General features: G+C 40.2%; 1 protein-coding gene across 1 annotated transcript; it reads left to right on the top strand.

The window, feature by feature from the left end:
* Positions 1-2,458: 2,458 nt before the first annotated feature.
* On the top strand, positions 2,459-17,522 carry ei24 (EI24 autophagy associated transmembrane protein). Its single transcript, XM_049593178.1, has 11 exons — positions 2,459-2,602; positions 4,483-4,619; positions 6,645-6,790; positions 7,454-7,514; positions 7,900-7,966; positions 8,058-8,182; positions 10,399-10,518; positions 12,851-12,962; positions 13,057-13,168; positions 15,906-15,980; positions 16,072-17,522. Exons 2-11 carry the CDS (start codon positions 4,578-4,580, stop codon positions 16,232-16,234), a joined length of 1,023 nt encoding a protein of 340 aa, XP_049449135.1. The 5' UTR covers positions 2,459-2,602; positions 4,483-4,577; the 3' UTR covers positions 16,235-17,522.
* The last annotated feature ends 1,149 nt before the right edge of the window (positions 17,523-18,671 follow it).

Below are 18,671 nucleotides of genomic sequence, written 5' to 3'. Positions count from 1 at the left end.
CAGGCATTACAAATTATTTTACATTATTTGTTTTGTTTTTTTTCATCATGATGTGTGTCTCAATTACAATGTTAAGATACTGTCTTCATGAGATAGCTTAGATAGCTTCTCAACTAATATGAAAAGATGAAAGCTCAAACCCATGCTAGCATGTGCTGGTTAGCAATGACAACACTCACTAAACTGTTTTGTTTTTTTTCACTTTATTACTTAAATACTTAAAAATAGTTAAAGCTACTCTTAGCGTTCTTGCATTTCACACAGCACACAAATTTGAACATCCACAACTCCCGCCTCCCTCCAAAGTCCCATCCCCCTCCTCCTACAACTCCACCTCCCTCCAAAGGCCTACTCCCCCCTCCTCCATTACGTCCTCATTACGACTATGATAAATGTAGGCGTTGGCAAGGTAACGTTAGATACACGGAAGAGGAGAGCGAGTGTAACGTTGGAACCAAGACAGTCAAATGCAACCCCGGAATCTTAAAACTCAACTGGAGTCAGTGATGACTGATGAGTTTTAGAATAAGGTGACAGTGCTAACGTTAGATAGTAACGTTAACGTTACTAGTAAGTGGAAATGCACAAGGAATATTACGCTAATGTTTCAGAGACTACGCTACAGTAGGCTAATGTTAGCCATTAGCAACTGGATGCTGTGTTGTCGTATAACATTTTATGTTATATTAGAAGCAAACTAAACATAACGTTACCTGTCCTCCACAGTCAAATGCAGCCACGGAGTTTTGAAACTTATCCAGGGTCAGTGATGACTAATGTGTTTTATAATATAACGTAAACGCTAACGTTAGTTAGTACTGGTGACTGGCAACATACAAGGAAGATAATACTGAGGCTCAGGCAACGTTAAGCTACAGTAGGCTAACCATTAGCAACTGGATGCTGTGTTGTCATATATAACATTATAGCCTATGTTACATAAGAGGCAAACTAAAAATACCTGTCCAGCAGAAACTCTGCGACCATCTTGTCCCTTTTTAGCTCAGGATGAAGCTGCATCAGTCTTCACCATCGCTCGAAAGCAGAGTCGATATTACGCGAGCGGTTACGTCAGTCGGAGGCCTTCACATGGGAAAGACAGACAGGACGCTTGGCCAATCATTGCATTCGGTTTGAATTATTGCATTCATTGGCCGGAGTTTTCTTAGAACCATATGAGATTGGTATAATTCTGAGTTTTTATTTCTGGTGGTATTCACTTACATTTTAGTGTGCCATCAGCTTATTAATAGCATTTTAACCTAAACAAAGAAAAGCATAAAATTTCCAGAAAGGTAAGTGTCGCTTTAAAGATCATCCATAATGTTGTTGACCAGTGACAGTGTGGTATGTCCTTTGCCTAAACATACCATAATGGTTCATTGCGAGAATAAAGAATTTAGTGAGGTAATGAAGTGATGTCTGCATGTTTTCCCAGATAAACCAAACATCTTTGTACACGGTGTGAGACAAACTCTACAGCCACCCGATACAATCACTGGCCACACTATCACCTACACATGTATTTCCTAGATACCACATTAAAATGATGTGGAACTGTTAAGTATTAGTCTGCACATCAGATAATTAGTAACATTAACTTAACTTAAAATAGGAAACTAAAGTATATCTTACTTATTCCTATCCATATATCCCCTAACTCTTATACTGACAAAGTTTTCAATTATCCATTCATTGTTTGTAACCACTTATCCTGTTAAGGGTTGCTGAGGGGATGGAGCCGATCCCAGCTGACACAAGGAAATGAGAGAATAAAAGCAAAAAAATGTAAATGTGATTTTGATTTTGTACTTAAAAATGACACGCTTTGAAAAAAAAATGCATTTTTTAATCTCATAATCTTTTAATCTGGGCGGCACGGTGGTGTGGTGGTTAGCACTCTCGCCTCACAGCAAGAGGGTTGCCGGTTCGATCCCGGGCGTGGGAGCCCTTCTGTGCGGAGTTTGCATGTTCTCCCCGTGTCAGCGTGGGTTCTCTCCGGGCACTCCGGCTTCCTCCCACAGTCCAAAGACATGCAGATTTGGGGACTAGGTTAATTGGAGACTCTAAATTGTCCGTAGGTGTGAATGTGAGCGTGAATGGTTGTTTGTCTCTATGTGTCAGCCCTGCGATAGTCTGGCGACCTGTCCAGGGTGTACCCTGCCTCTGTAGCTGTAGCTGGGATAGGCTCCAGCCCCCCCCCCCCCCGCGACCCTCAAGAGGATGAAGCGGTTAGAAGATGAATGAATAATCTTTTAATCTTTCTCAAAATAACACTCTGGCAGAGAAAGTGTTAAAAGAAACAATGGCGGTAAAATAAAACAAAATACAACTATTTAAGTTTAAAAAGTATATTTTTTAAATTTGACATGCCTCCCCTTTTTGTATCACCCCCCCAGCCCCTCATAAGTAACGAACAGTCCCTAAATGAGACGTTCACCAGGAGGACTACATTTCCCATGTTCCCCTGAAGTCGGAGCTTGCGCAATATGTTTTGCACGGCCCTGGCTGGTAGTGTCTGTTAAGTGTTGTTGTTGTCACATTAAGGGGGGCGAAAGAAAGAATTACCGAAGTTATCACAACCCTGAGCCTGTCGCATGAGGTAAGGACGACACCGCCGTTATCTGTGAGCTCTGTGTGACTTTACTCGCTTGTCGAGGTGTTGTCTCAACGACACACATCACAGTTAAATTAGTTATTGAGCGGTAACAGTTAGCTAGCAACACAGACACACAAGCTAGCAGAGCACTTAACAAACCAACTAGACAAGTCAAAGATAATAAAACCAGAGGCATCATGACCGGCGACATAATGAGGGTCTTCACATGTCAAATAGTTTGGACTTTTCGGCAAGCCAGAGAGCTAGCTAACACTGACTGTTAGCTACACCTCCTAAAGCTAACCCACTGAGTCAGCTTGCTAACGTTAACTTACACAAATAGTAACGTTATGGTTAAGAGACACTGGCTGAATCAACGTTTAACTTTTATCTCGGTACAAAACGTGTTCAACTGATTCAGTCCATTTGGGAAATGAAGAGGTGACGCTGCTGTTTTATAACGTTACCATGCAAACACATTAATGGGTTTGTTAGACAGGACAGAACAATAGCAGCAGTTATTATGCAGATGTTAGCTTTGCTTTCCTGTTGACAGTTAGGTAACATTAACATCAGATCCTGTTTTTCACACTATTCATAAAGTTAGAAAGTAGTTTGTTTCCTGTGTTTTCTTTGTGTGATGTTGTTTAACTTCTGAAGGACCACAACAAGTTTATAGTGTAGTGTCAAAGGAAATAATTCACAGTTTAGAGAGAAGTGACAAATCACAAATTAGCATTACATCATCCAATGTGATCCAAAGTAGTTGATGTTGTTGGTTACAGAAACAAATCAAGTTATAACAGCTGTGAATCAGCACAAAATGACTACCAAATATATATACAGGAAAACTTCAATTATTAGCCTGGGCTATTACTGCTTAAATTACTGAACTCAACAGGCTTATATTTGGGACAGGCCTTTAATTCCTTTGACACAAAACTGTTGCTCAGAAAAGATCGGAAATACAATTGTTTATTTGAACCAGTTTGAATATTACTTGTTTAAAAATCAGGCTTCAAATAATACATCATGTATGAATCATTCATTTGATCTAGCTCTGACAGACAAGGCATCAGAGAGAGGGAGTTACGGTCCTGTTAAAACAGTACTCACAACTTGGATTACTTTTTATGAAGAACACGTTTGATTCTTATGGACTAAAGGAAAATGAATAACTTACGGGGTAATAGGGGAATGGATGTATAATATGAAGTAGCCAACAACCTGGTTTTTTCCGAAGAACTCCTATAAAAAAAATTAAAATAAAGAACTGCTTGGCAACCAGACCATGCGTCTAATTGAGACAGGCCTTTATTTGTCAAAATGTGTAGCCATACCAGGTTAGTAAAAAAGGACTAGGCTTTTAATCAAAGTTTTACGGTATATATACTATTTGAGGCAGGCGTTTATTTGTCAAAATATGTAGTCACACCAGGCTAGTGAAAGAGACTGGGCATGTAATTTGGGCTAGACCTTTAATGTAAGTATCGAAAAGGTGGTAAATTTATCTTTGAACTGTTTCAAGACCAGAAGATTTTTGTCATCATTCAATTAATTTGAAGTGAAATAACAGCAATGTAACACTGGAAAATTTGATTTTCGTGTATGCACACGAGGAACTACCACATTTAGAAATACAAATGTTGCTAATGCATCAACCACAAGTGATTATTTTACATGAATGTGCTGAGTTCTAGTAATGCTATTGGATAAAGCTGACATGGGTGGGAAAATTAAGCTTGCAATTCAATCTCCTAGCATACCAATGTGAGTTCTGCAGGTTAGATCAGCATTTTTAGTTGTTATTGTAAATTTGTGCAAAGAGTTCCACCTGCTAGCTCTTGTCCTCACTTTATGTCCTTGGTTTTGGTTTGTGGTAGGTTACTGGGTGAGCCCCTCCCTGCCATGAGAGCTGACCACCAGGTCACCAGCACCCCCTCCTTCTGCAGTTGATGGATCTGCAGCTGGTCCAGAGATGACAGACAGCGTCAGGGCCTTCCTCCGCAATGTTGCGACGGTCAGCAGACACAAACACACTGTACTTACACATGAGCAACGATACGAGGCATGAGGCTGTTGTTCATTGACAGTGCAGATACATGGATTCAAACTAGTGGACTAGTCGTTTTGAAATAGCAGAGACATTCACTCACTGGCCACTTTATGAGGTGCACCTATAATATAAGGTGTTTGTAATATTTTGCCACCTTCATGTATGTAAATAGGGTTGTCAAATATTATAAACACCTTTCGATGTAATGCAGGGCAGTACAACACCACCGCCCACAACCTCAAAAATAAACACAGTAATAGAATTGTCACATTTTTAAACAGCGTCAACAAACACTGAAAATTTATGAGCTTTATAAAAGTAGAATTAATGTATTGCAGTATTCTGTATTGGATTGCATTAGATTGTACCAGTGTACCTAATAAAGTGGGCAGTGAGCGTACAAGGTGTGTAGAACATATATTCACTACCAAATCTAATGTGGAAAGATGCTAAAAAAGACGCATGTTGTGCGTATTCTAGATTATGCTCCAAAAGATTTAATCTCCATGCAAGAAAACAGGTGGCGTATGTCCAGAACTGAACACAGTAGAAGCAACGTTGATGAATGAAGATCATAATGTCTACAGAAATTCTTGATAATAATGGAACATGACATTGTCTGACTGGTGTATTTGTAGTGTATGAAGGGCAACTGTTAACAGATAAGTCCTGTGAGGATGCAGGGCTTTTTGTGTACTTTAGTCCAGGACAAATGAGGACGGTTGAACTTAACTTCCTATTTATATTCTTGAACTTTATCATTGTGTACCATCATCGTAAATATTAGCTGACTGTACTCCAAAAGAGTCCAGAGACATTGTTTGTTTGTCTTTGAAATGATTTCTGATATCTCTTGTGTTACCGTAAATGGCGTTTGTCTGCAACCAGCAGAATAGACCTTGTGGAGCCATCCTGTGGAAGTTATTTTTATGACGTTTTGATCATTAATTTTCATAACAAGCTAGTGTTAGCAGTGCTAGCTATCTCCTGTTGGCAGAGGAAGACTGTTTTGTTTTTTTTTTCTTCACAGAGTGTTTTTCTGGGAACATCTTTAGATTCATAATGCAGCCGTGGTAACTCTGAATAATGCAGCCAACATTAGCTACTGCTGTTAAAACTGTCTCTTCAGTTTGGTGCTGAGAAACAAACCAAACTCACAGCCTACCTAGCTACTTAGCTGGCGAGGTTAAGTGGCATGGGCAAGCCTTGTTAAGCCAAGTGAATAAGAGGAGATGTTAGTTTCTGTCTCTTTGTAATTTCTATAAACAGATTTTGCATATGTATGCAGAGCCTGTAGGTGACAGGACAAGATTTTGGTGTAGGAAGTGGTATTGACCAATTAAGCTTGAACAGAATGTAAAGAGACCTGGTGGAGATGCAAACACATTGGCCGAAATACAGTCCTTGAACCCATCGGCTATTACCTGACGATAAATTAGCTTTTTATTAGCTTTTCTTAAAAAAAGATACATGCATTCAAATGTAGATATCTGTTTAGAAAAATTAGCTGGAAATAATCGGAGTATGGGAGAGGTAGTCTTGACTCTTCTATCCACTGGCTACACTGGATTAGTCCGAAATACTGGCCCTCGTCCCCAGAGGCTTATTGTCATCAGACTGACAGCTGATGGGGTCTGAGATTGATCTGTGCACGCTGTATTTATTTTTACTACAGAAGCATCTAGTTGGTTGATTCAGAATAACTTTAGTGTCATTGTTGCTCTAGCTATAAGAAAAACAAAAGTGGTTTTGGTGGCACTAAATAAAATATACACATATTTCAGGATTGATGCATAACAGAAAACTTCCTCTGAATCATGAAGTCCTAAAATATTGTTAATGGGATATGCCTTCAAATACCCGTATTGGCCTTATTCTTGTGTTCAACAAGCAGTTATTGAGACATTTCTGAGCTCCATTACAGCAGCTATTTTTATAAGTTATAAACAAACACTGTCTGTCTGTTCTCTCTCCCTCTGGGTTCTCTAGGGGATCAAGGACTCCATATTGGGGATTGGCACAATCTCCAAGCTGGATGCCCGCATCCAGCAGAAAAGGGAAGAGCAGCGGAGGAGAAGGGCCAGCGGGGCCCTGGCACAGAGACGGGCACAGAGTGAGGAGCGCAAACCGGACAAGTAGGCCAGAAAAACAGCTGCATATTTTAGTTTCAGTGCTACTGATTTTCTTACTTAGCCAGAGTCAGACATGCTCGTGGATATTTTTTGTGTCTGCATACTTGTTAAAGTTGCTGCTCCTCTTGACATGATCCTCTTAGGTAGATCCTCCTATGCACCTCCCATCCTCTGCACCATTTCCCACAAGCTACACCAGTCAAGTGGCTATATTTACCATGAGACAAGAGAAAGTTAGTTTTCCTGGCATTCCTAGCAAAAGAGCAGAAGTAGCCTGAAAGTAAGTGCTGAATTTAGGTCAACAAAATCCCCCCTGAGCATGCATCGTGGCTCTTTGCACATGCAAACAAGAAGTGGTTGGAATTTGTTTTGTATGCTCGTGTCACTGTCAATAATGGAAATACAGATAGATACAAGATGTTTAATTGGAGCAGTCACGGCTCTATGCTGCTCTAATATCCTCCTCATTCTCCATCTGTTCCCATACTGTACATATCTGCGAGTAAAAGCCACTGTTCCAGATACCTTCAATCTGCAAACTGAGACATGAGAGCAGCACCTGTGGCTCTGTCTGACTCTGGTTAAATAAGAAAAGTAACATTAAGTGAAGTTAAACTGTCCTTATAATATTCAGCTGTGATGGACATGTTGTATTTTCTCATTCAGTGACCCCAAAGTAGCCAGCAGGATCTTTCAATGCTGTGCCTGGAATGGAGGAGTGTTCTGGGTAAGACATTTAGCCTACTGTTACATTACAGCCTTGTCACACACACACACACACACACACACACACACACACACACACACACACAAGTGAATACTTAACAGGTGCAATGTGTTGTCCTAAACTTATCTTTTAGCCTCTGGAAACTAAGAACTAAAGTCCTTTTTGTAATTGTCAGCTAAAGAAACCAACTCTGCTACACCCATTTCACATGGCCTTAGGGACCTCTATTCCTAATCCTATGGGTGCTGTCTGCAGTGCCAAAAAGTCTTGACAGCTGGTGTATATGTCCATGAAACTATTCAAGTCAAATGCTAATTTCAAAAGCCCCGTTGAGTGTGGAAGCATGAGTTGAAGACTAACTGTAGAATCTCATTTCTCTCTCCAGCTCAGTCTGTTTCTCTTCTACCGGGTGTTTATCCCACTGCTGCAGACTCTCACAGCAAAAATCATCGGTATGTATGGCTGCTCATGAATCTGGGGGGGCAGGCTCTCTGTTGGTCTTGTGGTTGATCCATAAAGTCAACAAGCTGTTTTTTGCTCCAGGTGACCCCTCCCTCCATGGCAGTGTGTGGTCCTGGTTAGAGTTCATCCTAACCTCCGTCTTCAGTGCTCTCTGGGTTCTCCCTCTGTTTGTCCTCAGCAAGATAGTCAACGCCATCTGGTTCCAGGTCAGGCCATGCTTTGCTAGGCTGTTATAGTGTGATGGTAGAGGAAGTGGCCTTATAGAAAATCTACACGTAGATTCCATCGCGCAATCTGACATGCCATAACACAAAGTTGCATACTTTTCAAGGGTCTTCAATGGCTTTTGTGACATAAAGCAAGGTTGGCTACTCGCTGTATTGTAAAATGACGTAATCAACCCCTTGACGCTGAGTGTGAAGCTCCCAGAGTTGTCATGGTGCTTGGTTGTGCACCTCTAAATCTTTGTAACTAGGCGCCCACGATGCATGCTACAACTCCTGACTCCTCATTGAGAGACAACAGGGCCATCAGATGTCTTAAAATTCTAGGAAAGAAATAGCCACCACACTGGCAAAGAAGAGGCTTTTTGCTGAAGAGCGAAGGAGAACCTGAGAGATAGCTGTGAAAGCTAAATAATGGCCACATGGAAACAAAAAAAGTTCAACTTGTATGTAAACAGCAGTTATAATTACAGTACAGAAATACAATTGTTGGAAGTACGTCTGTGTTTATTTTACACAGTCATGTGTTTACTACTGTTGCCAGGCAGCCTACGTTTCCTGGAACGTTCCTCTTCTTACCCACAGAATATTTTGTTTGTATGTCACCTGGCATTTCACAGCATAGTGCCACAAACAACAGGTTAAACATAAACTCCTCTGTGTGCACTCATAGCGTATGCGCCATCAACAGTAGCCTACACCATGATGTCTGTTGGCAGAAATGCCATGTAATATTCACAACTATGTTTTCATAAGTTGCTAATCACCTGAAACATAGGGTGCTTTCAGACCTAGAGTTCGCATCCCTGATTGCTGTCCGAGTCATGGACTAAGTTTGTCACAAAGTTGCATAATTGCCTAGAGTTGGTTCGTGTTTTCACAGCAGCATTTACAAGTGGACCAGATAAAATGCCTGCGCAAAAAAGCTGCTTGTCATTGGTCTGAATTTCCATGTGAGAAAAATCCAGGATGTGAACGAAACGTTGCAGAATAGTACACTTGCAAGATAAATGTGACACTTTCTAATGTCACAATGCAGGGACAATTACACAGGTTGATTTTAGCGCTGCTCATCATGGACTACATTGCTGTCATTGGAGATGCACATTAATAATCCTCCAGGACTGTAACATGCTCATGTTTAACCCAACCCAAATGTGTAATGCGACTGCAGTTCAAGGTCGGAACACGTTCTCACCACAAACAAACTGCACTAGAGTTCAGTTGTGACAGGACCTAGACCACCTCTTCAAGAAGGTCTTGGTCCAGTTGTTGTGGTGCACACCTGAGTGTGATTGCTGTGTTCACACCTGCCCAAACGAACTGCACTTAGGGGGCAAATGAACTTGAGTGCGATTGAACCAAATAATTGTGTTTTTGCTACATTAGAATGAGCTGTTTATATCTACATACGGAGCAGGTTCTCTTCTACTGAGCCCACCATGTTGTTCTACAGTGGCCCAGAACTGACAAACCAAACACTGGCTCTAGATAGAACCATTCACGTTTTTGCTAAATGCCACTAAGTCCTACACACTGGACCTTTTAGGTTGCAAAATGTATTGTATGTTATTGTCACTGCAATATGAGTTTTTGGAATAGAGTTGCAGTAAAATACAACTGACTTCATTACCGAAATGACTGGGATTTATAAAGCCAGCTCTGTCTCTCCCAATATTTGTAAGCAAGTCCATTCTTTCTGTGCAGTGTGTCAGACTGATCCTTTATCCAAAAAACACCAAAAAAGGGAAATCTCCTGTAGCTATAGGACTGATGTCATATCACTAAACTGGACTCGTGTGACCTCAGCTGCCTCACAATAGAAAACCTAACAGCTGCAGGAAATCTGATGAAAACAAGGTGCGACGCAACGAGGCATCACTTGAATTTTTTGTTACGAGTAATCTGCAGGCACACGACTGCATACACAGAGGTCTTTGGATTAGCCTGATATTCTAATTTGTAGCCTGAAGCACATTTGGAGAGCTATTTTGGACTTTACTCAGGACATGTATGTGAGATGATCAGGACATAATAATACTGTATTACATATTTGTTTATTGTCAGCTTGTAGCTCCTGTCATGTCACATTGCCGTCCCAATGCAAAAGACGACTGTGTTCCAAATCCTCATGTTTTAGTGTTTCTCCTCATATGCTTTGTTGACTGCTGATATCATGGTGTTGTTCTTTGCTGCAGGATATAGCTGACCTTGCATTCGAAGTGTCTGGATGTAAAGCGCAGCCGTTCCCCAGCGTCAGTAAGATCATCGCAGACATGCTCTTTAACCTCCTTCTCCAGGCACTCTTCCTCATTCAGGTACATATTTGTCTTTCTCCATGTAAAAATAATGTTGTTGTCAGTGCATCTCCGCCGTGCATATTCCCAGAACTTCATCTGATTCTCATCATTCGTCTCACAAGATGTCTGAGGTGAACAGTTACAGTAAAGCTGATGTCACCGTAGACCCAGATGTCAAATCTTTGCAGACTATGCAAATGATATCACTTTTCTAAATGAGTCACAAAGTCATGCTTGTTATGAGTTTGGTCATTCTGCTATTAGTAGCTGTATCTGCAGCATGGCAGGCCAACAGTTTCATTCCTTAATTAGGGGCCGGGCAGCCTAAGCTGCCAGGACCCTATTGTTTTGCTGCATGTTCTTCTTCTTCTTCTTCTGAGGAAATCATACTTCCCATGAGCGAAAAATCACCAGACTTTGCACAAAGGTCCAGTCCCATGCCAGATTGCCTCAGCTGCAAAAACAGGCCAATAGTGCTGATGGTGGCGCTACAGCAAGCCTCTAAAGTTCAAAATTTCACAACAAATCAACCATATGTGCTACAGATTTGCAACTTTCACCAAAATGTAGCCCCAATACTGAAGAAACTTTTGTACATTTACTATTAAAAATTATGAAGTCCATCACTCTGTTTTTTTCCAAAACTGTAAAACTTATTAAACCTATCTCCTCCCACAACTTTTGCTCAATTGACACCAAACTTGCTACAGAGCATTTTCAGACTGTCCTACACAAACGATCCACACAGATTTTTGATTTATCGAAAATTGAGCCGACAGTGCATCAAAATGTTTGACTGTAAACAGTACTGTAAACATATACTTGCAAATTCTTGCTAAACACATTTTCAATGTGTGTTTCAAGGGGAATTCATTAAAAAATGACAAAATTTTGGAGTCATGGTAGATGATGTTTGGAAAATATCAGAATTTTATCTCAAAAACTGAATTTTTTACAGCATTTTGAATTTCGCTCTTATGCGAACAATTGGAGTCAATGCAAAAATGGCATTTCATTTTTAAACATCAGTTTTTCACTTATGGAGCCAATAAATCATTCTTAAAAACAAATTACCAACATCTCCATGCTGTCTAGATGCAATTTGTGTATTTTCGGATTTTTGTCTTAATAACTGAATTTTTGACAGCCGTTTGAAATCTGCCTTTACACACTAACAGCTGCTGTCTTGCACACAGGCGACTGGCTTAGTCAATTTGTGAAGCTACATGTGACATTTCTGTTTGCCAATTAGCTCAGTGAGATAGAGGATGGTTCTTGGTGTTGAAGATTGTGAGTTCAAGCCTCAGCTCGTGCAACATTTCCATATGAGAAATCTCCCCAAACTTTTCATAAAGGTCCAGTCCCATGCCACATGTCCTCAACTGGAAACACAAGACAATAGTCCTGATGGTGACGCCACAGCAAGCCTCTAAATTTCAAAACTTTGAAAAATCATAACAAATCAACCATATGTGCTACAGCTTTGGAACTTTCACTTTGAAATTTGCTTTTCCATGGCATGGACCGGCTACTGTCTGGCCCCCTGATGCTTGGCTTAGTCAATTTGTGAAGCCACATATGAACTGTCACTTGCCAATTAGCTCAGTGAGATAGAAGACGGACCTCAGTTTCAGAAGTACATTCTAATGTGAAAGTACTATGTTAAGGCATCGTGCTATGTGGATTAGAGACTACCAAGGTTAAAATAATTATGATCCAGACCAGGCAGTTTTGCGGAGAGACAAATACTCTTTATTAACACTTTACCCTGTTATCCCTTGTCTCTTTTCCCTGTTTATTTGGCTTAGCTATCAGTCAATATGTAGAGTCTATCCAATAGCTACTTTTACATTTTAAAAAATGTTTTCATCTTTGTCACCATGGATAATGTTTAGCTTTAAGCTAGATCAGGCCAGTTTGTTCATAATTGCTAGCAGTTAATCTTATTCTTACTTTCTTGCTCTTGAGTTTTTTTCTTTCCTTTGTATATTATGAGTCTGATCAATTCAGCCACTCATCCACAATTTGAAGGGCATGCCATAATTATATGATGTAACTTCTATGTTGTGATATGCTTTAGTGTGTGTGTTGCTCAGAATTGCCTAATTTTGCCTAAAATTGCCCAGCCCTGACCATTGCTGCGCAGCAGCTATAATTCTTGAGTTGATTCTCAAAGAATGTTCAAAATATAAAAAAGCTCTATGGTGTCCCACTTGGTGTTCAGATTGTAAAGAGGACTTTTTTGCCACACACTTGATTTATACTAATTTAATTTCAAACAAATAATACATGACACACATTTCTCTCCTTGGTGAAAATAATTGCATTGTGTATTTTCGTGGTCCTCCAGGGCATGATTGTTAGCCTGTTTCCCATTGATGCCATTGGACAGATGGTCAGCCTGCTCCACATGTCTCTGCTCTACTCCCTGTACTGCTTTGAGTATCGCTGGTTCAACCATGGTAAGACACTCGCGTTACACTGTACACCCCAAATCAGCTGGACTTACTGGATGGAGAACTCAAACAAAACTGAGGCTATCTGTGTGTGTTAAAGGTATTGAGATGCACCAACGGCTGTCCAATATTGAGAGGAACTGGCCCTATTACTTCGGCTTTGGTTTGCCCATGGCCCTGCTGACTGCCCTGCCCTCCTCATACATCATCAGGTAAGACTCCTGGGAGATGACACTCTGATTGATTATATTCATGTTACACCAAACACACCTATGATTGATTAAGGGACTAAATACAACCCCTTTGCCTCTTGTGCCTTACATCATGCCCAGATTAGGCTCCGTTTAACTAGAAGGGGGGGAAGTGGACATGCCCTAAATATACTCTATACCGACTATGTATGCTAATGTCCAGGTGCCATGGTTTTTACGTATTACCACAAAAGCTATTATCAAATTACTTTGTGACCTACTGCAGTGGTTTTCAAAGGGCAACCAACAATCTCAAGGCACGCCCGTATTTATATCTGTGCACAGTAGCTTCTGTAACGTGTGTTATCACTCTTATCATGACATGCGACAATAAAATTAAGAAAGAATAAGACAGGTAGCTTTCATTATACTGTCTCTTTTCTTTCGGTGGTAGGTCGTCTTTGGTGGCCCTTTGTTGTAATTTGCTCCGTACAATAAAGCGATCCACTGTCCCACTGATGGCTTTCTCCTTTTAAATGTTATCATCCCTCATACTGGCTGCCAGTCAGGACTTTTCATGTGTCACACACTTATAATTCCCATGCAGAAACAGCGACAAATAGGCTCCCCGTGAAGGTTTTTTTATAACAAATTAAATTAAATAACATTTTTAGCTAGAATTTGCCTCTTTATTAGAAAATGGGAGTGCACAACATACTGATACAGTCAATTAAAACTCTGATTTATAACTTTTTGTACAGGCCCAGACCCAGTTGAATATTGCATTAATAATGTGTGGTTCTCACACAATCCCACAGCACACCATTAGAGAACCACAGACCTACTGTACTATTTTAGCTCCACTCAACTCCAAAATGTGTTTGTTACCATAATTTGTATAGATATGTCTATGAATGTTTTGATAGACCTAGAAATTACATTATTTTGTGCATATAAGTTTTTTGTAAGAAAGCCCTATTAGACAAACAGTGAAAGAGGGGGAATTTCCCTGATTCTGACGTTCATTCTTGACAGGGAACAGTGTATGTAACAAATTAAGATGAAATGTTTAAGAAATATCACTTTATATCCTCAGACCCATGAGATTATAAACAAAGGAACAAAAATACCTCTATAAATGCCAGAGAGCAGCACATCTTAAAACAATATGCTATATATTAAAACATATCTTCCAGAGTTGTTTTAGAGTTTGAAAAACAAAGGTGAAAATGTGGAACAGTTATAAAAATACCATGAAACATGCAGGTTATAAGATTATACAGCAAGAAGTTCTGACCAAGCAATTTGATTGGTCGAAAAGACACTTAGAATGTGCTCAAATCAGCATGACAGCACACCTGGCTCATCACTACAAATATTACTGTCATCTCCATGGCAACGTTGCAGCTACCAGAGCAAATACCAGAAGGCTACAAAACTTGTACTAAATGGATGGTTTTGATGTTAATTTTGATGTACTGTATAGGGCCGACTGAGTTTGATGAATGGTTGGAAAAAGACGATGCTTCTGTTGCTTGGTTACATACCACACATGTTCTATATGCATTTATGGGCTGAAGTCTACAAAATCCTTTAATATTATGTAATGATAATAATAATAATACATTTTATTTATAGTGCGCTTTCCAAAGTACTCAAGGACACTTAACATTGGTTGAAAACGACCACAAAATGTGTTCTAGAGGGAGGGGGCAAATATGGACAAGGCCCTGTCGCCCCAGGTTCGGTGCTTGGTCCTGAGCGGGGGAGTCAGGGGGTTGGCATCAGAGGAGCGGAGTCTGCGGGAAGAAGTGTGGCGGTGGAGCAGGTTATGGAGGGGAAGGACTTTGAATTGGATGCGTTGTAGGACAGGAAGCCAGTGGAGGTTTCTGAAGGACAGTGATGATGTGATCATGGGATAGGGAATGGGTTAGCAGATGGGCAGCAGCGTTCTGGATGTATTGGAGTTTATTGAAGGGTTTGGATGGTGTAGCAGAATATTTCGTTTGATAAAAACGTGGTGGATTTTGGAAATGATTACGTCTTTTTGTTTGTTTGTTTTTTTCAAAGACTTTTGGACTTTAATATGCTTTTGAATGATTGGAAACGTCTGGCATGCTCTGGCATTCTCCATCTTCGGCGCTCCTAGCTTAAAAATACATGTGGAGTTTGTGGATGTAGGAGCTAAATCTTTTCAGCACGTATCTTGGTCGTAACAAGACAGAGCTAGCAAAGCAGTTTTGTATTTATATATGAGGTATTTATTTAGTTTTTTTTTTTAGGGAACTCGACAATCTCTAGAAAGCATAAGCTCCAGTTCGCTGGTGGACTCAATAGGGACTAGAAAACAGGTCCGATGTGAAGTCGTTACTATGGTTCGACCTACGTGCTGGAGTAGTAAGCTAGGTTTCATTACATATAGTAGTCTACTGACGTGACTGATTCTTTTCCAGCTATTAGTCCGACTGAGTGTATTTCCATGGAAACAGAGAAGCAAACAATTTTTTATTTTGAGAGCTAACTGCCCCTCGACATAAATACATTTTGATTTTTATATTTTATTTTGTTGGTAATAGTCTAGTAATAGTCCAAGGTCTATACGCATCACTGAGGTGCCACAAATGACATTAAAGCACACCCTCTTGTGCTTAATTGGGAGTACAATCTGGAAAATGTGTCTCATGCTTCCCTTTGGGTCGAATTATTCTTTACTGCATTTACTGACTGCAGAGTTTTTTGTTCTTCCTTTCCCCCCTAGTGGCTGCTTGTTTTCCATCCTCTTCCCTCTGTTCATCATCAGCGCTAACGAGGCCAAGACGCCAACAAAGCTGTAGTAAGTGTGAAACAAAGACAGTTGTTTTTAAAACATAGTTTCTTCTAATGCATGACCCACTGATCACATTTATGTTCCCCGATCTTTTCAGCCACTTCCAGCTACGTCTCTTCTCCCTGGTCGTGTTGATCAGCAACAAGCTTTTCCACAAGACGGTCCACCTGCAGTCCTCCCTGACGTCGTCCGCCTCCTCTGAGAGGCTGTCGTCTCCCCACACCTCCCCGACCCGCCAGAGACCTCTGCCCAGCCAGTGACGGGTCCACCTCAAGGATATAGGAAAGCAGGAACGCGTTTGATGAGTGGCTGCACCCAATGTGATAAAGTGATTCTTCCAGAAGGATCTCCTTTAATGAAGATGATGTGTGGTTTAGGACGAAGGGTTTACATGTTTTTATCTGATATCTGTCCCCATTTGCAGACACATTTTTCAGTGTGACACAAAAATCGACTGCCCCGTGCCTCACACTCAAAACACATTATATACTCAGCTCTTGACTTGTTTTCTTTTGTGGATTTACTTTTAATTGTATTTTTTTTTTTTTTTTTGTTTTGTTTTGTATAATGTGCCATTTGAGTGACTCTCCTTTAATAAACTACAGCACAAGAAACGGTGTAGTTTTAATATGTTGAAGCAAACTTGTGACTGAAAGGATTTTTTTAAACCGAAGGGGCTTGTTTGCAGAAGCGAAGCACAGTCTTGTTTTACCTACAGTTCATGTTTTCTCGATGTTGCAAGTCACATTCCTTCCTCACAGATTGAATGTTTTGTTGCACATGCATATGTCTTCTGTCAAATGATGGTGTCCTAGCAGTTCCAGGAATAACCTTGTATAGTTAAAAAAAAAAGGGAGACTTTTTTATCCTGTAAGAGCTTTGTTTTTAGTAGAATATATAAAACAGTTCAGGAGCTGCTGTAAAGAAAAGTATTGGTGACCTTAGTTATGGAAACCAAATAACAAAGTCACTCTTGTTAGCTTGGGGTCTCATCCCAAATTAAAGCTCACAACACTGTCTGATGAGATGTTGCAAATCACAGGGTGACACCAGCAGAGGAGAAGCTGTGTGAATTCAGTAGGTTATAGGTGAGATGACACTGCCAAACTGTTGCATCTATGTTTTGTTTATTTCACTTCAACCACTAAAATGCTAAGCTCTGTAACAAAGGAAGGAGACGCACACTTTAAGACTCTACATCCTGACAAATGGGTGATCAGCCTTGACCTGCTGCCTCTAGTTTTCCCCCATAGAGCTGAAGCAAATATATACGGTCCCCGCAGATCATCTGCTGTTTGATTTTACACGCTGTATATAATGTTAATACATCCTGAATGTTCAACCAGAAGTCCGCCACCATGCAGCGACCCGGTCACCAGACTTTCTTTCACTCGTCAGAGGTCATGGGGAGGGGGCCATGATTTTTGAAACAGTGTGCAATCATTGTAAGAAGAACATAGTGTTTGTGCAGACTGATGTATGTGACTGAGGTTTTGTAAAAGTAATATGTCTGATTTCAATAAAATTGGTCAGTATTCAGTATTTTCATCACTGTGTTCTGGGTTTTGCTCGGCAGGACGTGTCAGAGTCGACAGTGAAAAGATGAAGATGGGGCAGTTTGGGCCACACCAAGAGTTGGTTCGACACCTCACAGAGAAAGCGGACACACTGAATTAACGCATATCCCCTATTTCAAATCAATGTGTGCCATTTATTATAATAATACAGCAGGGTTAATATGAGCAGATACAGTGTGTTTGCAGTACTCTATACAAAGTGCTATATGTTAGAAAGAAAATCTGTTACGGTGACGTTATTTTGGTCACCAGAGAAGGCTGGTGCCATGGGCTGATTATTAGACAGTGGGCCCTGTTGCATCTCCTACACAGGAGCAAGACACAGTTTCATGTCTGTAGTAATTTTGTGTGTATTCATTTTGAGTCCCTTTGTGGTTGCTATGCAGCATTTTGTTGTCCCGTGTCTTTAAGGTCATTTTGTGTTGTTTTTTTTTTCATTTTGCATCTCTTTGTAGTTGTTTTGTCACTTTAAGTTTTTTTGTGTTTCTTTGTGGTTGTTTCCCCTTTTCGCAGTTATTATGTGTCTCTTTGAAGTGACTGTGTGTCTTTTACAATTCCTGTGCATCCCTTTGTGGTCGATTTGTGTATCTTCATAGTCATTTTATGTCTTTTTTGGGTCATTTTGTCTTGTCCTTGGTTGTTTTGTATTTCTTTATTGTTGTTTTGACTGGTTTTTGAAGGAATTTTGTGTCATTTTTGGTCATTTTGTGTTGCTTTGTAGTCATTTTGTGTCTTTTTGAGGTCCTTTTGTCTCGTTCTTAGTTGTTTTGTGTTCCTTTGTGATTGTTTTGATCTGTTTTTGTGTCTTCTCTTGGTTGTTTCATCTGATTCTATGTGATTGTTTCCTCCTTTTGTAGTTATTTTGTGTCTTTTTTTAAGTGATTTTGTGTGTTTTTGCAGTCCCTTTGCATGGCTTTGTTGTCCTTTTGTGTCTGTTCAAAGTCGTTTTGTCTTGTCCTTGGTCATTTTGTGTTTCTTTGTAGTCATTTTGTGTCTTTTTGGGGTCATTTTGTCTTGTCCTTGGTTGTTTTATGTTTCTTTGTTGTTGTTTTGACTGTTTTTTTTTAAAATTAATTTTGTGTCATCTTTGGTCGTTCTGTGTTTCTTTGTGATTGTTTTG

The sequence above is a fragment of the Epinephelus fuscoguttatus genome, linkage group LG12 (assembly GCF_011397635.1).
Source record: "Epinephelus fuscoguttatus linkage group LG12, E.fuscoguttatus.final_Chr_v1".
Taxonomy (NCBI): Eukaryota; Metazoa; Chordata; class Actinopteri; order Perciformes; family Serranidae; genus Epinephelus; species Epinephelus fuscoguttatus.
This window is presented reverse-complemented; position numbering and strand designations above follow the sequence as displayed.